Source organism: Lolium rigidum, chromosome 1 (genome assembly GCF_022539505.1).
Source record: "Lolium rigidum isolate FL_2022 chromosome 1, APGP_CSIRO_Lrig_0.1, whole genome shotgun sequence".
Classification (NCBI taxonomy): Eukaryota; Viridiplantae; Streptophyta; class Magnoliopsida; order Poales; family Poaceae; genus Lolium; species Lolium rigidum.
In genome coordinates, this window is record NC_061508.1 from 254,468,749 (window position 1) to 254,489,685 (window position 20,937).

At 47.0% G+C, this 20,937-nt stretch overlaps 1 protein-coding gene across 1 annotated transcript; it reads right to left on the reverse strand.

Annotated features, from left to right (window-relative positions):
* Positions 1-13,732: 13,732 nt before the first annotated feature.
* Positions 13,733-15,486, reverse strand: LOC124683522 (inactive anthranilate O-methyltransferase 1-like). The gene is made up of 4 exons (XM_047218022.1): positions 15,367-15,486; positions 14,753-15,145; positions 14,407-14,673; positions 13,733-14,299 (listed from the first exon to the last, which is right to left on the reverse strand). Exons 1-4 carry the CDS (start codon positions 15,457-15,459, stop codon positions 13,958-13,960), a joined length of 1,095 nt encoding a protein of 364 aa, XP_047073978.1. The 5' UTR covers positions 15,460-15,486; the 3' UTR covers positions 13,733-13,957.
* Positions 15,487-20,937: the final 5,451 nt, after the last annotated feature.

The following is a 20,937-nucleotide window of genomic DNA, read 5'->3' on the forward strand; positions in this document are numbered from 1 at the left end:
GAGCAAAATCTCGCCCAAGCCTCAGGCAATTTCTCTCCATCTCCACGATCAAAATTATAAATTCTCTGCAAAGCAACATGTTGAGCACTAGCGGGAAAGTATTTACGGAAGAAAACATCAAGCAATTCTTTTGGACTTTTAATAGAACTAGGTGGCAAACTATTATACCAAGTTTTAGTGTCATCCTTTAATGAGAATGGAAAGATTTTAGCAACAAAGTAAGTACGCTTCTTAACATCATCGAGAAAACAAGCTACTCGAGTAGATAACTCAATCATGTGTTCAACAACACTTTCTTTTTCAGTACCACAAAAGGGTGTTTTCTCAACAATAGCTATATGAGATACATCAAGAGAAAAATCATAATCTTTATCCTTAATGTTTATAGGAGATGTGGCAAATTTAGGATCGGGAGACGAGTTTATATCTAACGAGCATGTTACGCAAGCAACTTTTTAATTTTTCTTGCATCGGTAGTAGCATTGCATTTCAATAAAATCATCATCAAGTTCCACATAATTTTCATCAAGATCATCACTAGAGTATTCAAGTTCGGGTGAATTAACGGGTGTAGTAACATCGGGAGTTTCGGTATTTTCAATTTGTCTAGACCTAGCAATTGTAGCATCTAGAAAAGTTCCCAATGAACCACTAGCATCAAGCACAGCGAAGCATCATCAATATTATAAGAGGAATTTTCAGATTCAGCAGAAGTACCGGCATTTGAAGCTTGTGGTGGTGAAACAAGTTTACTTATCACGGATGGTGAATCAAGAGCAGCGAGAGGTACTCGGAGTTGTACCTTTTCTTGTAGTGGATGGTAATATGGCGACCTTAGTATCGCGAGGTTTACCCATGATGGAGAATTTGCAGCAAACAATATCAATCCAAGTGAACTTCCAAATAAAGCTATGCTCCCCGGCAACGGCGCCAGAAAATAGTCTTGATGGCCCACAAGTATAGGGGATCGCAACGATCTTCGCGGGAAGTAAAACCCAATTTATTGATTCGACACAAGGGGAGACAAAGAATACTTGAAAGCCTTAACAGCGGAGTTGTCAATTCAGCTGCACCTAGAAACAGACTTGCTCGCAAGAGTTTATCGGTAGTAACGAGTTTTATAGCAGTAGCGGTAGTAAAATAACGACGACAGAGTAACAAAGACAGCGAGTAGCGATTTTAGTAAACAGCGAGGATTAAAATACTGTAGGCACGGGGACGGATAACGGGCGTTGCATGGATGAGAGAAACTCATGTAACAATCATAGCGGGGCATTTGCGGATAATAATAAAATGGTATCCAAGTACTAATCAATCAATAGGCATGTGTTCCAATTATAGTCGTACGTGCTCGCAATGAGAAACTTGCACAACATCTTTTGTCCTACCAGCCGGTGGCAGCCGGGCCTCTAGGGAAACTACTTGGATATTAAGGTACTCCTTTTAATAGAGTACCGGAGCAAAGCATTAACACTCCGTGAACACATGTGATCCTCACGTCACTACCATCCCCTCCGGTTGTCCCAATTTCGTCACTTCGGGGCCATTGGTTCCGGACGGCGACATGTGTATACAACTTGCGGGTAAGACCATAAACAATGAATATCATGATGAAACAATAACATGTTCAGATCTGAGATCATGGCACTCGGGCCCTAGTGACAAGCATTAAGCATAACAAGTTGCAACAATATCATAAAAGTAACATCTACGGATACTAGGCACCATGCCCTAACAATCTTATGCTATTACATGACCAATCTCATCCAATCCCTACCATCCCCTTCGGCCTACAGCGGGGGAATTACTCACACATGGATGGGGGAAACATGGCTGGTTGATGGAGAGGCGTTGGCGGTGATGATGGCGATGATCTCCTCCAATTCCCCGTCCCGGCGGAGTGCCAGAACGGAGACTTCTGGCTCTCGAGACGGAGTTTCGTGATGTGGCGGCGTTCTGGAGGGTTTCTTGCAACTTCGACTTCTCCCCGTGCGTTTTTAGGTCGAGGCCGATAAATAGTCCGAAGGAGGGCGTCGGAGGCCGGCCGAGGGGGCCACACCATAGGGCCGCGCAGGCCCCCCCTAGGCCGCGCCGCCTTATGGTGTGGGGCCCTCGGGCCTCCACTTGATTTGTCCTTCTGCTCCGTCGGTATTCTGGGAAAATAGGGCCTTCCGTCAAAATCCCGAGGTTTTTCCTGAAAGTTGGATTTCTGTACAAAAACGAGACACCAGAACAGTTCTGCTGAAAACAGCGTTAGTCCGTGTTAGTTGCATCCAAAATACACAAATTAGAGGCAAAACAATAGCAAAAGTGTTCGGGAAAGTAGATACGTTTTGGACGTATCAGTGGCGCACCTATATTAGGTGCGCCACTGTTAAGTCTGGGGTGGGGATGAATCATAAAAAAATATAGCAATGGTGCATGGTTGTTATGGTGGGCCACTAGTATTTTCATAGCAATGGAGCACCTGTTTTTGGTGCGCCGGTGCTATATAGCAGTGGAGCACCACTAGACGGGTGCGCCACTGCTAGTGATCTTACGGCTAGGCCTTTTTCTAGTAGTGTATATTGTAGCGTCGCCAACCCACCTCATTAAAGACCTTTCAGTCCCACTCGGTGCCCTGAAAGGAAAAGAGTGCGTTTCAAAACTTGCGAGCTATTCATAAGGGTAACTCATAGAGCCAAGCGTGTCTCGCTTTCTCGAGTGGTGCCAGCAGGCGTTTCTTGATGCCGTTGCCGTACTTCGCAGGACGTTAACTGCATGTCACTCACATGATGTACTTTTTCGACTTGGCCATTGGATTGCGGATGTGCGACAGACGCAAACTGCAGCTTGATGCCTACACCTTCACAATAATCCTTAAATTCTCGGGAGGTGAAGTTGCTGCCATTATCCGTGACTATGCTGTTAAGGACACCGAACCGATAAACTATCCCTTTGATGAATTTTACTGCTGATGTTGCATCTGCCGAAATTACTGGTATCACTTCAATCCACTTGGTGAATCTGCGACTGCTACAAGCAAATATACGTGTCCTCATGGTCAAGACTTGTGTAATTTTCCCACCATATCTAGTCCCCATTGTGCAAAAGGCCACGTCGAAGGTATTGGCATTAATTATGCTTCTAGAGAATGAGGTTTAGACGTGAATCTTTGGCAAGCTTCACAAGTGCACTTGATTTTCTTCGCGTCCTCTATGGCTGATAACCAGTAAAATCCAGCTCGAAAAGCTTTGGCTGTGATTGCTCGACTACTTGTGTGATGGCCACATATCCCTTCGTGTATGTCCTTCAATATGACTCGTCCTTCTTAGGGTGTAACACATCTCTACAGCATGCCCAATATACTTCGCTTGTATAGTTCTCCCTTGATCAGCGTGAACGCCTTAGATCGCCGATTAACTCTTCGTGCTTCTACTGGATCTTCATATATTTCTTTCTTTGTGATATATGCCAAGTATACTTGCATCCAATGGATTTGTATCATCATGACTTCCTCTAGCTCTTCCTCTCCATCCGAAATATGTGGTTCTGGGGCTGCGGGAGCCCCTGAGTCTTTCTTGGGTTTGTACTTTTTCTTCGTCTACTTCGGTGCTGTCGTTTTCTTTGACTTGGTTGATCTCTCGCTCATTTCCTCCCAGAAAACTCCAAGTGGTATGGGCAAACATTGTGATCCGATGTTTGCCAAAACGTCGGCTTCGTCATTACTGAGTCTGCTCACATGATGTACTTCGCAGCCGTCAAAGGTTTTCTCGAGTTCATTATATACCTCTTTGTGTGCTATCATGTTGTCATTAACTGCATCACACTTGTTCATCACCTGTTGTGCATACAACTGAGAGTCACCAAAAATTTTGAGGTGAGTAGCGCCACATGCTTTTGCAATCTTCATCCCATGAATAAGAGCTTCATATTCTGCTTCATTGTTTGATGCGTTGGGGAAGGTCATCTGTAATATATACTTCATCTTGTCGCCTTGCAGTAACACAAGTACTACACCTGCTCCAACTCCTTCTAATCTCTTGGACCCGTCGAAGTTCATATGCCAGGTACTCGACAAATCTGGAGGTCCTGTTTTTGGAGTTCCATCCACTCTGCAACAAAGTCCGGCAAAATTTGTGGCTTGATTGCTTTTCTTTTTTCGTATGTGATGTCTCGAGGGGAAAGTTCGATTCCCCAAAGGGAGACACATCCTGTAGCTTCTGGATTGTTCAAGATGTTCGAGAGAGGCGTCTCATTTACCACTATTATCAGATATGCCGAAAAATAGTGTCTTAGCTTTCTTGTTGACATTAAGAATCCATACGCCAACTTCTAATAATGCGGGTAGCGCTGATTGGACGGTGATAAGACTTCCCTAAGGAAATATACTAGTCGCTGGACTCGATGGATTTTTTCCTCTTCTTCTTGCTCTACCACGAGGACCGTACTGACCACTTGAGGTGTGGCCACAATGTATAACAACAAAGGTTCTTTTTCTCGTGGTGCCACCAATACCGGTGGTGTCGAAATTGTACGCTTCAGATGCTCAAAGGCTTTGTCTGCTTCCTCGTTCCACTCGAACCTTTGTCCTTGCTTGATGAGCGCATAAAATGGCATCGCTTTTTCTCCCAACCTTACGATGAATTTTCTCAAAGCTACGACTCATCCAGTTAGTTGTTGTATCTCTTGAAGCTTGGTTGGTTTTCGCATCGTCAAGATAGCTTGTATTGTCTCTGGATTAGCCTCGATTCCTCTAGTCGACACCAAGTATCCGAGGAGTTCTCCCGTAGGAACGACAAAGGAACATTTTGTCGGGTTCAGCTTGAGATGGAACTTATCAAGGTTGTCAAAAGTTCCCTTTTGCTTTGTTGCGATAACTACGTCATCAATGTATACTTGGATATTTTTGCCGATTTGCGTGGCGAGATACTTCTGCATCAACCTTTGATACCTCCTGTGTTTTTTTTAACCCGAAAGGCATTGTCCTCTAGTAAAATACGCCATACGGGGTTATGAAAGCTGTTTTGACTTCATCGTCTTCTTTTAGATGGATCTAATTGTAACCAGAATACACGTCCAGGAAGGAAAGATGTTCGCAACCTATCGTGGAGTCGATAATTTGATCAATCCTAGGGAGGGGAAGTGATCCTTTGGACAATGTTTATTTAGACACGTGAAATCGACGCACATGCGAAGGACTTCAGTGTTTTTTTTTCGGGACCAGCACTGGGTTAGCGACCCATGTGGCCTCAGTGTGTAGTTCTTTGATAAAACCTGCTTCTTTGAGTCGACGGATCTCAGATAACATAGCTTTGCGGTTCGGCTCAGAGAAACGCCGCAAAGATTGTTGAATTGGTCTGGCTCTTGGATCTAGATTAAGAGGGTGCTCAGCAAGTTCCCTAGGTACTCCTGGCATGTCAGCTGGGCACCATGCGAAGATTTCCCAGCGCTCACGTAGGAACTCGACGAGCGTGCTTTCCTATGCGCTATCCAAGTTGGTCGCGATGGATGTCATCTTTTTAGGTTCTGTCGGGTGGATCTGCACTTCCTTGAAATCCTTGGAGGTGTCGAAAGCTTGCTCCTGCAAGGATCTACCTCTGTCTGGTAACACGTCGTAGTTGGTGGTAAGCTTGGACGCCTCGTATTCACCTTGCATTTCGAATGTTTCGGAAAGCTTGTGAAAGTCCTTGTCGGACTTATCCGCTAGGGCAAAACTTCTTTTGACTGTTATTGGACCCTTAGGTCCGGGGATCCTCCATAACAGATATGTGTAATGCGGCGCAGCCATAAACCTAGCATATGCAGGTCGTCCCAAGAGGGCGTGACATTGCGACGGCCAGTCAACGACTTCAAACTCCAGCTTCTCCTTTCTGAAATTTTCTCTTGTTCCAAACTGCACGTCAAGTGCGATCTTGCCCAAAGGATAATTTGGTTTTTCGGGTTCGATATCGTGAAAATGCGTGTCCATTGGTGCCAAGTTAGCCAGCGAGATGTTCATCTTCCGCAATGTATCCGCGTATATGAGATTTAGACTGCTTCCTCCATCTATGAATAAGCGGGAGACATCATATCTCTCGATAACCGTTGGTAGTATCATCACTGAATGTCCTGGTCGTGGAACTTGAGGTGCGTGGTCCTCTATAGTGAATCCTATTGGCTGTCCCGACCAATTGAGGTACTCAGTAGTTGGTGGAGGTGCCGCTACTGCCATGTACACCTGTCGAGAAATTAGCTTCTATGACCTATTAGAAGGTCTGCCCTTCTGTATCATTGACACTGCTCCTCTTGTAGGTGTGAAATCTTTATTGACATCTGGAGGCCCCGCAATTAGCAACTGATGCTGGTTTGCAGTACTAGTAATTTTGGGTGGTGGTGGAAGAGGTACATGTACTTCACTCCTAGGTCCTTGCACATATCCTCTCTTTACTGCTCCGCATGTTCGCAGAGCTTGAAAAGTTCGGCAGTCCTTCTGGAGGTGACCTGACTATCTCCTTCCATCATTGTCGATGTAAAAATGCATCTGACACAACCCATTAAGCAAATCTTCTGGTGACACATTGTATGGCCTTGGAAACCTCGGCCGATTGTTTTGTCTGCTGGAACTCGGTACATCTCTATGGTCACTTCATTGATCATTGCTCCTGTGATAGTCATCACGGTGATTTCCTCCACTGTTTCCTCGGAAGCTAGCCGCTATTTGGTCGGGACCGTCATATTCCGCAAAGTTGCGAAAACATCCCCTGTTCTGGTTGTGGTTTCTATTGCGATCTTCTTCGGGCGACCTCTGTCATTTATTATGAACAACATCTTCCCCATCGGCCCACCGATTTGCTATTTCCATGAGTTCTGCAATTGTTCTTGGGTTGGATCTTTCCAACTCTTCGATTAGGCCTCTCCTTCATATCCCTGCAACAAATGTGTTGATTGCTCTTTCATCAGACACGTGCCCAGCCGAATTTTTGATGATACTCCACCGCTGGATGTATGTTCTCATCGATTCATCCGACTTCTGCTTGCAAGTCCTTAGCTGATCTATTGATGCTGGTTTTTTGCAAGTGGACTAGAAATTTCTCACGAACAAGTCTTCGAAAGTTTCCCATCTATCTATGGATCCCTCCAGCAGCTTCTTCATCTAGGATCTTGCGCCTCCACTGAGGTGGACCTGAATGCTTTGCATAGCTGTTGCTCTTGTTCCACCCATCAACTTTACTGTCTCCAGATAATCGACTAACCAATCCTATGGATCTTGCAACCCATCGAACTTTTTATAGTTGTCCGGTAACTTGAAGCTAGTGGGAACTCAAGTCTTGCGAACCCTTCAGGTAAAGCAACAGAGTCCGCACAAGTCCTCATCACTATCTTCTGGTGTATGCCGATGTTCACGTGTTCTGCTTTCTCGACTTCTCTCCTCACGTGCTCTGTCGACTCGAGCTTGAGCTACTGTGTTCCTTGTATCGCCTTCTCTTGGAGCATCTCGCGTTGCTGCCACAGTGCGTCGGGGACTATTTTTCCTTGGGCTGTTCCGACGTGGAGCACTTTCGGGTTGTGGTGCTATTTAGCTTCCTGCTTTCGTTGCACCCATAACACCGACTCCTGCCATAGCCATCTGGTATAGTGATGATCTAGGATCTCCTTGAGGTGGCCTAGACACCATTAGGAATGTGTGTGTCGCCATATATCTTGTCTCTGGTGTTTTCGGGATAATGTGCCCTCTCGTGTCTATTGACATGAAGGACATGTCAAGGTTTTAAATCAGGTTCTCCCGTTCTCCTTCGGGTATACCTGCCAACCGAGATCTTGCTCTTGCGCGGGTGTTCCTGTGACTATCTCCTGAGGTCCTCGAGTGTCGACTTAGGTTGGCCCTGCACTCATTGGATGCATCCGCTGCAGCTTTTCTTTCGTCAAGTTTCCGCTACATTTTTTCTAACTCACGTCTGGAATAGCGATTTTAATATGCTTGTAGCGCTTGCAGCGAAGCTTGTGTAGTCATCGGCTATGTGTCGTTCATGGCTCTCACAGCTCTATCCCATACTTCCTGTGACAGCTGTACTTTTTCTCGCGGCTCAGTTCCAATGTATTTATTTCCCGTTCCTCGCTTGAGATCCGCGGGATCAACGTAGGGGTTGCCCAATTCGTCGAAAGCCTCGGACTCTTGATCCTCTTCATTGCCTGGTCCCGTGATTACACAGATCTGGTGATATGTTGCAGTTGTGTTTTCATTAGCCTCGGGGTCGGTGACACCATCGTATAGATCGGCGAAGACCTCCCTACTAGCAGTAGCGTTGTTGATGTTGGTGAAGTCAAAGTTGGTAGAGCTTTCCGAGTCGCTATCTAGATCGGTTTCTGTGAACGACCCAAAAGTGATGTCACCGAACAGATCGGCGAGTGCCCCGCCGTCTGCGGGCTTGGTGAAGCGTGGCGGCGAAACTTCCTCGTCGCCTGACTCGACGGATGATGTTGACGATCTAGAGAAATCGGGCTTGACCGCCAACGGTCCCGAAGAAATCCGTGTCGCGAGACGATGCGATCCTTCTTTCCCGATGAGGAAGCGGAAGCTCCCGAAAGTTATCTCCGTCAACTCCTCCAAATCGTCATATATGCATGCAAACTGGCGGGAAGGTGAGGAGCAAAATCGTCGAGATCGGGTTGGACTCATTTACCTTCGTCATTCGCGTTGCTTACGAGGCGAAGCCGAGGCTTTCCGTGTCGTTACAAACTGTTCGAGCCGTCTGGGGCCTTTCCTATATTAATACAAGTTTCCTATTACAACTCTACTTTCATAACCCAAAGAACTTTATACTTTCTCATAGATCCAGGGTACTTTATTCGGCATACATGTTAGGCATACCTATGTCATTTACGATTCACCTTAGCTTTTGGTTTTGCATGCAAGATTAGCTTAAGTGCCAAAATTAGTTTTTTTTAACGTTTTTAACTGTGTAGCTACGTTGTGCGAACCGCACATGCACGACTAAAGCTGTGTGTAGGTATGTGCCTTCTTTTTGGCACAAGTGCCGAAATTTGTGGTACCACTCTGTGGTAAATGCTATTTTTTTTTTCAGAAACGAGCACCTACTCTAATTGTAACGTCATTATCTCGCTTCGATACCACTCTGTGGTAAATGCTATTTTTTTTTTTCAGAAACGAGCACCTACTCTAATTGTAACGTCATTATCTCGCTTCGATACTTTGAGCTGCAGTTATAATTGCACCTACTCTATGTAGTGTTGCATACTTGATTAAACTCTACCCCATTGCCATTTATATGGCTTTCTACGCAAAGACAGGTATAGCCAGATTTCCAGAGTACACAAATAATAAGAGTTCTGGGAATTGCATGTTAGGACATTTTGTAACAGTTTGGAAAAATGCTCTCATGACATTATCTTATTTACACTTGTTAGAGATATATTTGGTAGTATATGATTTGTAATCATTGACCCGGACTTTTGGCTCTCGGGTGCAGGCGCACCCTATATACTCTAAAAAATATAGTAATTTCAAATAAAGTCAAAAAAATTCGAATCCTTTTGGGAATCAAAGATAATCAAGTATTGTACTCGTATAAATTTGTTTGGCCAAAAAATGTTTCACATTGACTTCAGGCAAAAAAATAACAAATCTATGACGAATATAGCGTGAATAGTACTTTAATATAGGATCTTCAAGTCTGTTTTTTTCACCCAGGAAACAAGAGAAGTTATTCCATGGTGAATCTTTCGTATACGAGTACAATACATGATCATCTTTGATTCCCAAAAACATTTGAATTTTTTTGACCTTTTTCTGAATTATTATATTTTTTTTCATATAGGGTGCGCTTGCTCCCAGGTTCACCCATGCAATTTCGTTGTAATCATCTCCTACCTTATCTCTAAGATAGCCTTCTTGGCTCCCAAGACTTGTACCGCTATATATACTCGTCCGAGAGGCTCAATGAAACATCCATCATATTCCGCATATCTCTCTATCCTTCTGCATGGTATCAGAGAGGCGCCGATCCTAACCTAGCCGCCGCCAAAGCTTCCGCGCCGCGCCGCCCCTGGGGAGGTCGATCTCCATGATCTACTCCGGGGGCCACGCAACCCGTATGGCGGTTCGTCCGCCGATCTGTTGATCCGCTGCCCTCGAGTATTTTTTTTCCAATCCGTAGATTGGTTTTCTTTTTGCGCGCCGATCGCTCGACCAGCGTTTTCTTTTTTGGTTTTGCCGATCATAGATCGGCCCACCGCCGCCGTCATCACGCGCCTCTACTCCAACCTCGACGTCGACTTCGCACCAGCTCTCCTCCATCATCCGCCCTACGCCGGCCACTGCGGTCGACTCGCTGGCTGGCTGCAGCGCCTGCCTTGGTAGGCTGCCGCGGCCGGCTCGCCCGTGTCGTCACCGCCTCGGCCGGCCCGCCTCCAACAACCGTGCGGCACGGCTGCACGCGGCGCACATGGGACGCCTTCTTCGTCGCAACCGGCTGCCTACGTCTGCACGGTCTCCATCGCCGGTCCGTCTTCGCCGCAATCGCCCGGGACAACACCGACAAACAGCGCATCGATTTCGATCTGCGCCGCCGTCCATGCCATGGCGCATGCAACGCCGCCATCGGTATGATCAACCGACCGCGCGCACGTCTCTGCCAAGCACGTCCCCGAGCACACGCCTACCACCGATCGAGCTACGGGCTGCCGCTGCGTCGCCCTTCGGGCCGCAGCGCCGCCGCCTTTGGTCCACGCCACTGGCCTCCGATACGTCTTCCAAGGCGTGTACATCACTGGTGGCCTCCCGCCGCTGCATCGACTCGCGCCCTGCAGCTACGCCGCCCCCTCGTGCCGTGGCGTCGCCGCACGCGGTCACCTTCGCCGTCCCCGGCGCACCGACGTCCGAGGCCACCACAGTGCCGCCCATTCGCCGCGGGTCGCCTCCGTCCGCGCATGGTCTTCATCACGCCGCCGGGTTCTTCCTTGCCTACTTCGTGTACCGCCGCCGCGCCTCCACCCCATGTCGCCGCTGGGCTTGCCAACCACTCCCGATCGCGCTGGGCTCGCCGACCACCGCAACGCCCGTCTAGGCGTCCAGCATGACCACCCCGGGTCACCGCTGGGTTAGTCACATTCTACATCTTCGTACACTACAGCTTTGCCGCCAGCGTCCTCGCCTCTTCCCTGACTACGCCACCTGCTCCTATACTCTGATACCCGTCGTCGAGACCTCCTCTGCTAGTCTACTCCGACATGGCGCGCACATTGTACTATTCCCTGCCCCTGCACGCCCGGTACTGGCAACACCGGTAAGTGCCTTCGTCCCCGACGCGTCCCCGGGCCTGGCAAGCTCGGATCGGCGCCTTGCCTTCATCAACTTCGTCTTTGCGTACTCGGTTCTGGCAAAACCAGAGTATGCCTTCGTCCCCGACGTGCGCCTAGTTCTGGCAAAACTAGGGCAGCACCTCGTCCTCGACGGCTCAGACTGCGTCGACTTCGGCATCGACCATCTCCACGACTGCCTCGACGCGTCTCCGTCACTCTCCTCGCGCACTATGCGATTGCAGCTTCATGTGCGAATACCTCGACACCGGCACCCGACCACGACATCGACCACGGCATCCCTTCGTGCGGCTACCCCGACCAAGGTTGCATCACCCACGCTCTCGGTTACCTCGACATCGGCACAAGGGCTACCACCTCGCACGAGAACCTCGGCTTCCTCTACAGTTCAAGCATCCGCGACGCGACATCGTCCACGACGCTCCCACTACGACTGCGGGGGAGTGTCCTCCCGTTGGTTCATACCTTCGGTTTCTCTCCAGTCTGACCGTCCGAGATGATTCCATTGTTCACGTCACTACCGCTACGACTGCGGGGGAGTGTTAGAGATATATTTGGTATATGTGTATTTGGTAGTATATGATTTGTAATCATCTCCTACCTTATCTCTAGGATAGCCTTCTTGGCTCCCGACTTGTATCCCTATATATACTCGCCCGAGAGGCTCAATACAACATCCATCGTATTCCGCATATCTCTCTCTATCGTTCTACAACACTGTTTTGATTCGTAACTTGTGAGTTATCAGAAATGAAACTCGAGTTTAATTTGTTTCTCGTTTGCTGAATATTACATGTTTACCGAATATTTTCTTGATTTTTTTGCAACTGTTGGTAAATCATACTTTCTATGACTGGCAGAGGGTTAGACCAAAAGTGGTTTGAAAGTTTGACCATCAACTGCATGCTTTGAAGCTTAACCGCTCGTCACATGTTGTAAGCACAACACATAACTTAACCCACTTTCTTGAATCTGGAGAAATTCAAAGAAAGGAGAGCAAGCATGTGGATATCTTCAGTACATAACTCGAGATGTTCTGTGTCTTAATTTAACTGAATTTGTATCATTTGGAAGGAAAACATAAGCGTATTTTTCGATAAAGGGAATATATTAATATCAAAAGATACCAATTACACCTAGCCTCTGCAACAACGAACCACCCTAATGGCACTACGGATGCACACAGCCAAAAAAAGAAAAGAAAACTAAGAAACAAAAGTCCCGCTACAGTATCTCGGGCCTAACAACAGCAATACATCCACCGCCAAGACAACACCTGAAATACAGACTCTCCAAAACCGACGCCTTCAAGAAGGGAACAGCGCTCTAACACTATCGTCGCCCGATCAAAGATCTTAGGTTTTCACCTGAAGGTAGTCCCCGCTCTCAAAACAATGCCTCCAACAAGGTCATTGCCAGGCACAACCAGTTAAGGCCAGATCTTGGGTTTTCACCCTGAAAGGTAGGACTCTAAACTTCATATGTGTTGTCGCCCCCACTTTCATACCGCTGCTGTGAAGCCCGGAACACCAAGCCAGATCCATCTCACCACCAAGATCCGACCACCAGTGCTCTTCCACCAATCTTGACTTTCATGACCTTCTCCGCCAGCACCATGGAAAGAAAACAAGCTCCATGATATTAACAGCCAGCAGAGCTTCGAAGCGCTCCCTCTGAAACCAAACGGTCAGATAAAACATGGGTGCGCTCGACCGAAAACACCCAATCAAGCAATCTTCAGGGATTGATCGCACAATGAATTTCGCCGGCAGGACCTTCCGGAACACGACAATCCAGCAAGCTAGGTGGGAAGAAGCTTCCGAACGATCTTCACTTGGCGCGAGAGAAACCCTAGGACTGCCACCTTTATTAGGCAGAACGGCAGGCCCCCTCGCCGCCGCCCGCCGGCAACCTGCTCCGCCGCGGACGCCGCACTCTACCAGCGGCCAAGAGGCAGCAAAGAGAACGGCGACGACCAAGCAGGGTCGACCCCGACCAGAACCGGCCCAACCATGCAGCGAAGAAGACCGGATAGGCAGCACGGGAATCACCCAGATCAAGATCTGGAGTTTTCCCCAACGCCACCCAATCTGGCCCAGATCTTCACCGCCGGACAAGGCGCCGCCGGAGGAGAGTCTCCGCCACCACCCCGACCAGGGGCGCCGCCCTGGTCGCTGCACGCAGATGAGCCGCCACCACCGCCCTAGCAGCCATGGCGCCGATCTCCGGCGTCCACCACCCCAGTCCACCTTCGGGGGCTGGGCCCCCGCCACCGCGGCAAGGGCCGGCGGCAGCAGCGGCTAGAGGAGCAGGCGGCGGGGGACTGTAGGCGGCGGCGGCGCGGTATCGCCCCGGTGTCGCCCGGGCGACACGGGCGCGAGGCGTTTTCAGTTCTAAGGCAACATTTGACACTTTTTTCCTCTGGCATGCCACATAAGCGTATAGCACATTTTCATGTCTTATTTAGAATACAGGAATTAGTAAGCTGTCCTAGTGCATTAGTACACCTTACGTGTCTAATGACTAATGACTATTGCATCCAATGTGCCTCCTGTTTCTATAGACTATAGTTGTTGCCTGAAAGAAGGTAAAGGTTGAATCTCATCAATACGGTGTACCATCGGAAAACAAGCAGTAAAGAACCCGCCAGAGCTCATCATCATGCCTTCGTCAATGACATGATAAACGTGACTGTTTGGTGTTTGATAAACTCGTCCTGCAAGCTTCCCTCCTGGCTCCACCGCTGCTCCGCGGTCTTCACAAACTCATCCATCACGTCTCCAAAGTGTTGCACAATTATCGGCTCAAATACGGCCCTGATCTGGTTTAGTGCCCAGCTTGCGTTGATGGTCGATTTGTCTACAAATATTTTTAAGTCATGCACCATCAAATCCTTGGTGCAAAAGGACCCCTCTTCTTGGATGATATCCCTCAGCTCTTGGTCGGAAGGTGCATACATCGGCACATAAAAAGATTCGAACTTTGCCTTGTCGATCACACCCTATCAATACAACACAAAGGTAAATTTCGAAAAACAAGATAGGAGTCTAAATAGTTGCTACCAAACGATAGAATGATATGATAGAAAATAATAATAAAGAGATGTACCTCTGAGGCCATGACACGTAGAATCTTAACAACGATTTCAAAAAGATCAGAGAATTCAGAGGTGGAGTCATTAGGACGCCTGCCTATAAGGGAAAGAACCATATAGCCACCTTCGACCAATTCCGTGGCTCTAAGATTTAGGAAATTTTTAAAGTCTTTCCTGAACTGCTCGGCATAAGCTTCAATGACTATAGGGAGCCTTTCACGCCTAACATTCTCATCGATGTCGTATGCCGGAATCTGGTTCTTCCTAAGGACTTCAGGCGCCTGTAAAATATGTTTTTCTTACATAATGGACAATTAATGCAAAAAAAAAAACAATCCATGGAGTATACCAAACGCATACCTCTGAGAGCCAATGCAGGCTGTTGGACGAGCAGAAAAGATGCATGGAGCCAGTAGTGAAAAGCCTCTCGTAGAACGACCCCGGTATGACGCCGGTCGTGACAGTAGAACTGCTACGTTGGCGGAGCGTGTGCAAGCTCTTCACCACTATGTTGAAATCATTGCCAGGTAGGTCGTTTAGGAACAAGCACAATTCTGGCGGTGGCTGCTGGAGCTTATCGCAGTGTCTGTTGATGGCCTCAGCGGCAACGGATACCAGTTCTAGCGCGTTTGGGCCAGAGGAGCAGCCCAAGTCCGCGATCAGCATCTGTGCGGGGAGCAAGCTGGTGGTGCTGCTGCGCAACTCGTTGATGGCCGCTTCTATCGGGGGCTTCATCTTGTTCTGCGCACCGCCCTGCAGTCGAGTTCTAATTCTTCAGAAAATCTGGTTTAATCTGTTTGCTAAATGTCCTTTTTTGCCTTGCTTCTTAAATTACAAAGAATTTCCGTTCAACCTCAGTAGTATAATAAGCTATATTGTGAAGTTGATCGTGATGAAACAATTTAATTTGAGAAGCCAATAGTCATATGTTACAGGCTACGGAATGGCGGGTTAATCAAGATAGGAAAAGATACCTGAATTTGGGAGTTGCAGGCATAGCTTGTTTCCCCCTGTCCGTTATTCATGTACACTATCTGCTTGGAGGCCATGGCTGTGCTTGGAGCCATGCTAAACTTGAGACGTGGTACTCTACGAAGATCAGCTGGATTGCTTCTTTGGGCTTATTATGGCTGCTTTTTATAGGGGTGGGGTGTGTGGGGGAAGGGAATAGTAAGGCCAGCGTGGTCTATTATTTTCATTCATAAGAGAGCAGCTAGTGAGGCTAAACGACTGGTCAAACCCATTGGCGGAGGCAGACCGGTAAAGTATGGATACCAATCTCTCACGGTCTCTTGCACATGTAATACAGCGACTACTTCTTTGTTGGGGCTGCGAGCAGCCCCTTTCTTCTACCTACTCTCAGAGAGAAACAATAATCGAGACAATTTTTGTTGTTCGGCGGGCCGCAACGTCCGGCTCCACGAATCTAATGTCAAGAATATGGCTAACATTCTTCTCTATGTGCCACAGTTTCAAAGGAGTATCCAAGCCAGATGCATGAAGATATAGTACCTACTCCGCAACTTCCTCCGCATGCATGAGTGAGCATCAGCCAGGAAGAATGGCTACCGCATGCCATGGCTGACTTTTAATCCGAGACGGACACCAAAACTGTACTATTTTGGATGTTAAAAGCTTGTAGCCTGACTTGCTACTTTCAGAGGTTTTCGGAGATATCTTTCCACCGCTTGTTGCATTCCATCTCTAACTGAGCAAAAACAACAATGTTCAGAGAAAAATGTCCAATGAAGATTCTTGCTACAAGAAAGGCGATTCTTGTTCTGCTAGTCGTTCCGAGCTTTTCAAACATTCAACCAAATGACGAAGACGACGTATTGCCGTCTCACTTGAACACGTGAGAGTGCTATAAATTAGTCACCCGTTAGTCCGATAAAAATGCGACAGGGATGCATGGGTTAAACAATCAGAGATACTAACATGTGATTTGACTTCAATGTACACGTGTGAGAAAATTCTAACATGTGACTTGACTTCAAGTTAGATACATATAAATCCAATAAAACAGTAGGGTCAAAGAAGTAGTTGTGTTGTGTTATTCTGTCCAAGAACAAAGGATCACTAGTAACACTTCATACGGTTAAAAATGCCAGTCAAACACGATTTACCTAATTTTTATTATGCAAGGGTGGATGACAGGTTATGGCACCTAATCCTGTGCGAACTTTTAGTCCTTTGCAAACGAGTTTTCTTTCTTGAGCGTCTGCGTTTTAGAGGATCACAAATGATCTTGGTTTTCTTCTCGTAGCCCTTCAACACATAGCTTTATTTCAGCATACAGATCCTCGCAGTCGCAGAAAACCTAAATCCTGAACTAGAGCATATCCCTAATTAAGTCCGGAACTGTACCTCGGTCGAATCGGCAGTCTCGTCGTTGCCGATAGATCCGGCAGGAGCCATGACCATGGGACGGCAGGTAGTACCAGCTCGCAATTCAACAAAAGCCCCCAAAGCATATGACCTAAAGTAACGACTGGAAACGACTGACAAGGCTGAACGAAGGGGTCAGCTATTTGAAGGCTAGATGTGCACATCGCACACGGTTTTGTCAACACAAAGTTGCTTGTGATGTCTAATTTCGCTGTATGCCAGTTGGCTAGGCACACATTTTGTTCTTACTAACCGTGTGCGATAAAAACTTTCTCATACGATTTTTATTTGGTGGGCCATCAGTGGAGGAAGATTGCAAACGGTGCTATATTTATGAAACATAGACATCAACGGGATGCACATGTCATTCGTCATGGCTCGACTATATGATGAAGACCTCCAAAAGGTCCGATCTGTATTAGTGATGGGCGCCAAATGAAAAGTAGTTTGTCCTATTATTAGAGCATCTTCAATAGCCACTGCAAATTTCTGTGCACTAAAATTGTTTTACAACGCCGAATTAGCAGTTTGCACCACGACGCGATGGTACATCTTAAATGTATCAACTTTTCCAAGTACCTTTCTCAAGGATTTGCTCCGGAATCTCATCATACTTGGATAAAACTGCTAAATCTGACACTATTTTTAGCAAAAGTTTTCTTTCTGTCTGTTTTAGGAGTTCTCTTATCAAGTGAAATGCAAGGTGTTTTGTTTATCAAGTAACAAGCGGCACATGCTGTTTCTGCCTAAAAACGTCTATACATACCAGCATTAGACAACATGCAGCAAGCCTTGGAGATGATGATTATGTTTATCCTCTATGTCACACCATTCTGTTGAGGAGTGTATGGGATAGTGTGGTGCATGATGATGCCTTCATCGCTGCAGTAATCATTAAAAACAATAGAATAAAACTCCACGAAGCAATTTAAGTTTCTTTTCTGTTGGCTTCTTGACCATAACTTTCAACTTTCTAAAAGCATCAAACACACCAGATTTATATTTCAGAAATAAAGGCCACACTTTTCAGGAGTAATCATCAATGATAGTAAGCATGTAATTTGCACCACGAAGAGAAGTCTTGCGGAAGGTCCCCACACATCAGCATGCACATAATCTAAAATCACGTTACTGGTATGAATGAAATAATTGAATTTAACTCTTTTATGCTTATCAAAAATGCAGTGCTCACATGACACAAACTTACTCAAATTGCGGCCATCTAGCAGGTCTCTCTTGTGCAATTCTATCATGCCATGTTCACTCATGTGTCCAAGACGCATATGCCACATATTAATTTTACTAGGTTCATCAGGAATAACAGCAGCAACAATACTAGACAAAGTGCTACCTGTAAAAACATATAATTTCCCAGAATTCATATCACCAATCATGTGGACGAGAGAACCTTTAGATATTTTCGGAACTCCGCTAGAACCGGAGTAACGACACAAACTAGTGCAGGGACCGCAAAGGATAGGCGGAATGAGTAGAAACGTGGCCACAGACTGAACAAGATCAAACTGAGCGACGCGACGGTGCTAAGAAATCCAAGCAGAACCAGGACGTTGCCTAGTAAAGAAATTTGTGTGTCAAAGACTATTTACAACGAATATTTAGCTGAATTCAGTGGCAGAAGTTACCTTTGTGGCTTGGTATTTTTTCAAGAACACGCATGAGACTTGCGCGTCTTCTGTATTTAGATAGAGATAAAGTTTTTACAAGGACAACTAGGGCACAAATCACAAGTGATATGAATCTCCACCCCACATACAAGTCACGCAATCTCTCCTAACACTCCACATAAGCCTGCTTGCTTCCACAACTTGAACTCTTCCATGATTTTGCGACAAACCTCGATCGGCATCGTCCCGAACTTGTCAAACACCATGTTGTTCCTTTCTAACCACAAGCACCTAGCCACTAGGACAACTAAAGAATTTAGCTCCTTGTGGTGATTCCTTGGCACGACGTCCGCCAGATCACTCCACCAAGTTGCAATTTCATCAGCTACCCCTACCGTGAAACGGTGGAGCCTATAAGGCAGGAGAATTTCAAACCAGATCTGCCTTGAGTAGGAGCATTGCAGGGTAATATGGTTAGCTGTCTCTGGCTCCTGATAACAAAGCATACAGGATTCCGGATGCTCCAAACCCCTCCTTTGTAGCATGTCCGCCGTCTAAAGACGGTTTTGCATGGCGAGCTAAGTGTAGCTATGCATTAGAGGTGCCCCGGCTTTCCACACTAGCGTTGCTGTCGGTGCCCTCATTCTTCCCGTGAAGAAACCTCATATGCAGATTTTGCAGTGTATGTTCCTGTAGTAGACACTTTCCACATGATCAAATCCTCCCCTTCCTCTAAACTAGCCTCCCTCAGCAAGTCCTAGAGGTCCAGAAACTCGGTGATCGCCGGAATGGATGGTGCTCCTCTGATTTCAGCCACCCAACTATTGTTCATAAATGCATGTTCGACTATCATCCTATTTCCAGCGGGTCTCACGAAGGCCACCAGGTTCGGCGCTATTTGATCCACACTCCTTCCATCAATCCACCGATTAAGCTAGAACTTAATTAAGCTTCTTACCATTTCGCAACTCACACTTGGTGCACGTGAGGAACATCTCCTCGGCCTCCTTTGCAATTGAGGAACTTAGGTCTACCCAAGGTTTGTCTTGTTCATCTATCTCCATCCATCTCCATCACATATGAAGGGCACGATTCATCAACTTTAGGTTCTTCACTCCTAGACCACCAAGATCCTTTGGTGTGCACACTTTGTCCTATGGCACCACACACTATAATTTCCTTGCCCCCGAGACAACGGAACGGAAAAAACCCCGGAGAAGCTTGTTCAGAGTGTTGAAGAACATGAAGGCAAATCGAGGGGTAGCATATGGTAAATAGGGGAGGCAAGCAATTTTTCATTTATGAACACTAAACTCACACTCTTCCTCAACAGGGAAGCCTTCCAGTTTGGGACTCCGCTCGCAATTGTCTATTAAAGGTTGTAGCTCAGCTTTAGACAATCTACACGGTGACATCGGCAGCCCAAGGTACTTGATTGGAAAGTGCTTGACGGGGCAACCACGCGCGTTGAGGATAGGCTGTAGATCCACATTGTTGCATCTGATCGGCGATATAGATCTCTTAGCAAGATTGCAATGTCGACCGGAAGCCATGCCAAATAACCGTGGCAGCTCCACTGTAGCCGAGGCCTCCTCCATAGTTGGCTTGATCAACAAAACCACATCATCAACAAAGAAAGAAAGCATGCGCCGAGTTCCACAATTCCACAGGGGAGCAAAAATCTCAACCTCTTCCGCCAACTTGAAATTAGCATTTAGAATACTGAACACCAGGACAAAGAACATCGGGGAGCTTGGATCGCCTTGACGCAGCCCTCTAGCATGCCAGAATTGCTTCCTCGGCGTCCATTAACCACGACACGAGTCGAAGAGGTTCACAGCAACAACACCACTTTCTCAAGCCATTTGGGACCGAAGCCTTTGCATCTCATAACCTCCAAAAGAAAGCACCAAGCAACAGAGTCAAACGCTTTGGCAATGTCCAGTTTAAGCATCAGGGCCGGGATGTTCCTTTTATGCAGATTTTGCACAGATTGCTTCACATGAAGAAATTGTCTTGGACCGTCCTCCCTTGCACGAACGCACTCTAGTTACAGACCACTAGGAGGGGCAGAGGCTTCGCCAGTCTAACTGCCATTGCCTTTGAAGCGATCTTCGTGGCACTATGAATCAAACTTATAGGTATGAAGTCGGACACTTCCACTACAACATCATGTTTTGGCAGCAAGGTGATGTAAGCATCATTTATTCTCCCTAACCCCCGGCCATCAGCTGAATCAAACCAAGCTATTGCCTTCATAACCACATCCTTGATCAGAGGCAAACACACTTGGTACAACCGAGCAGAGAAACCATTCGGCATAGGGGCTTTGTTCGGTGGCAGGTTGCGCATCACCTCCCAAATCCCAGCTTGAGAAAAAGGTAGCTCCAGGGCAGACAAATCGACAATGGGCAATTGCACCGCTTCGAGATTCAACACGTGTTCGCTTGGCCTCGGTGTTCCCAGAATCTCAACATAATGCGAAGTAGCGATGTCGCACATCTCCCGAGGCTCAGTATGGGTGACGGTCGC

Coding starts and splice junctions, on each gene's coding strand:
- LOC124683522 (XM_047218022.1), bottom strand. CDS start 15,459: ATGGCTCCAAGCACAGCCATGGCCTCCAAGCAGATAGTGTACATGAAT. Junction 14,674..14,752: donor GCCTGCATTGGCTCTCAGAG/GTATGCGTTTGG, acceptor CATATTTTACAG/GCGCCTGAAGTCCTTAGGAA. Junction 14,300..14,406: donor TACGTGTCATGGCCTCAGAG/GTACATCTCTTT, acceptor TTGTATTGATAG/GGTGTGATCGACAAGGCAAA.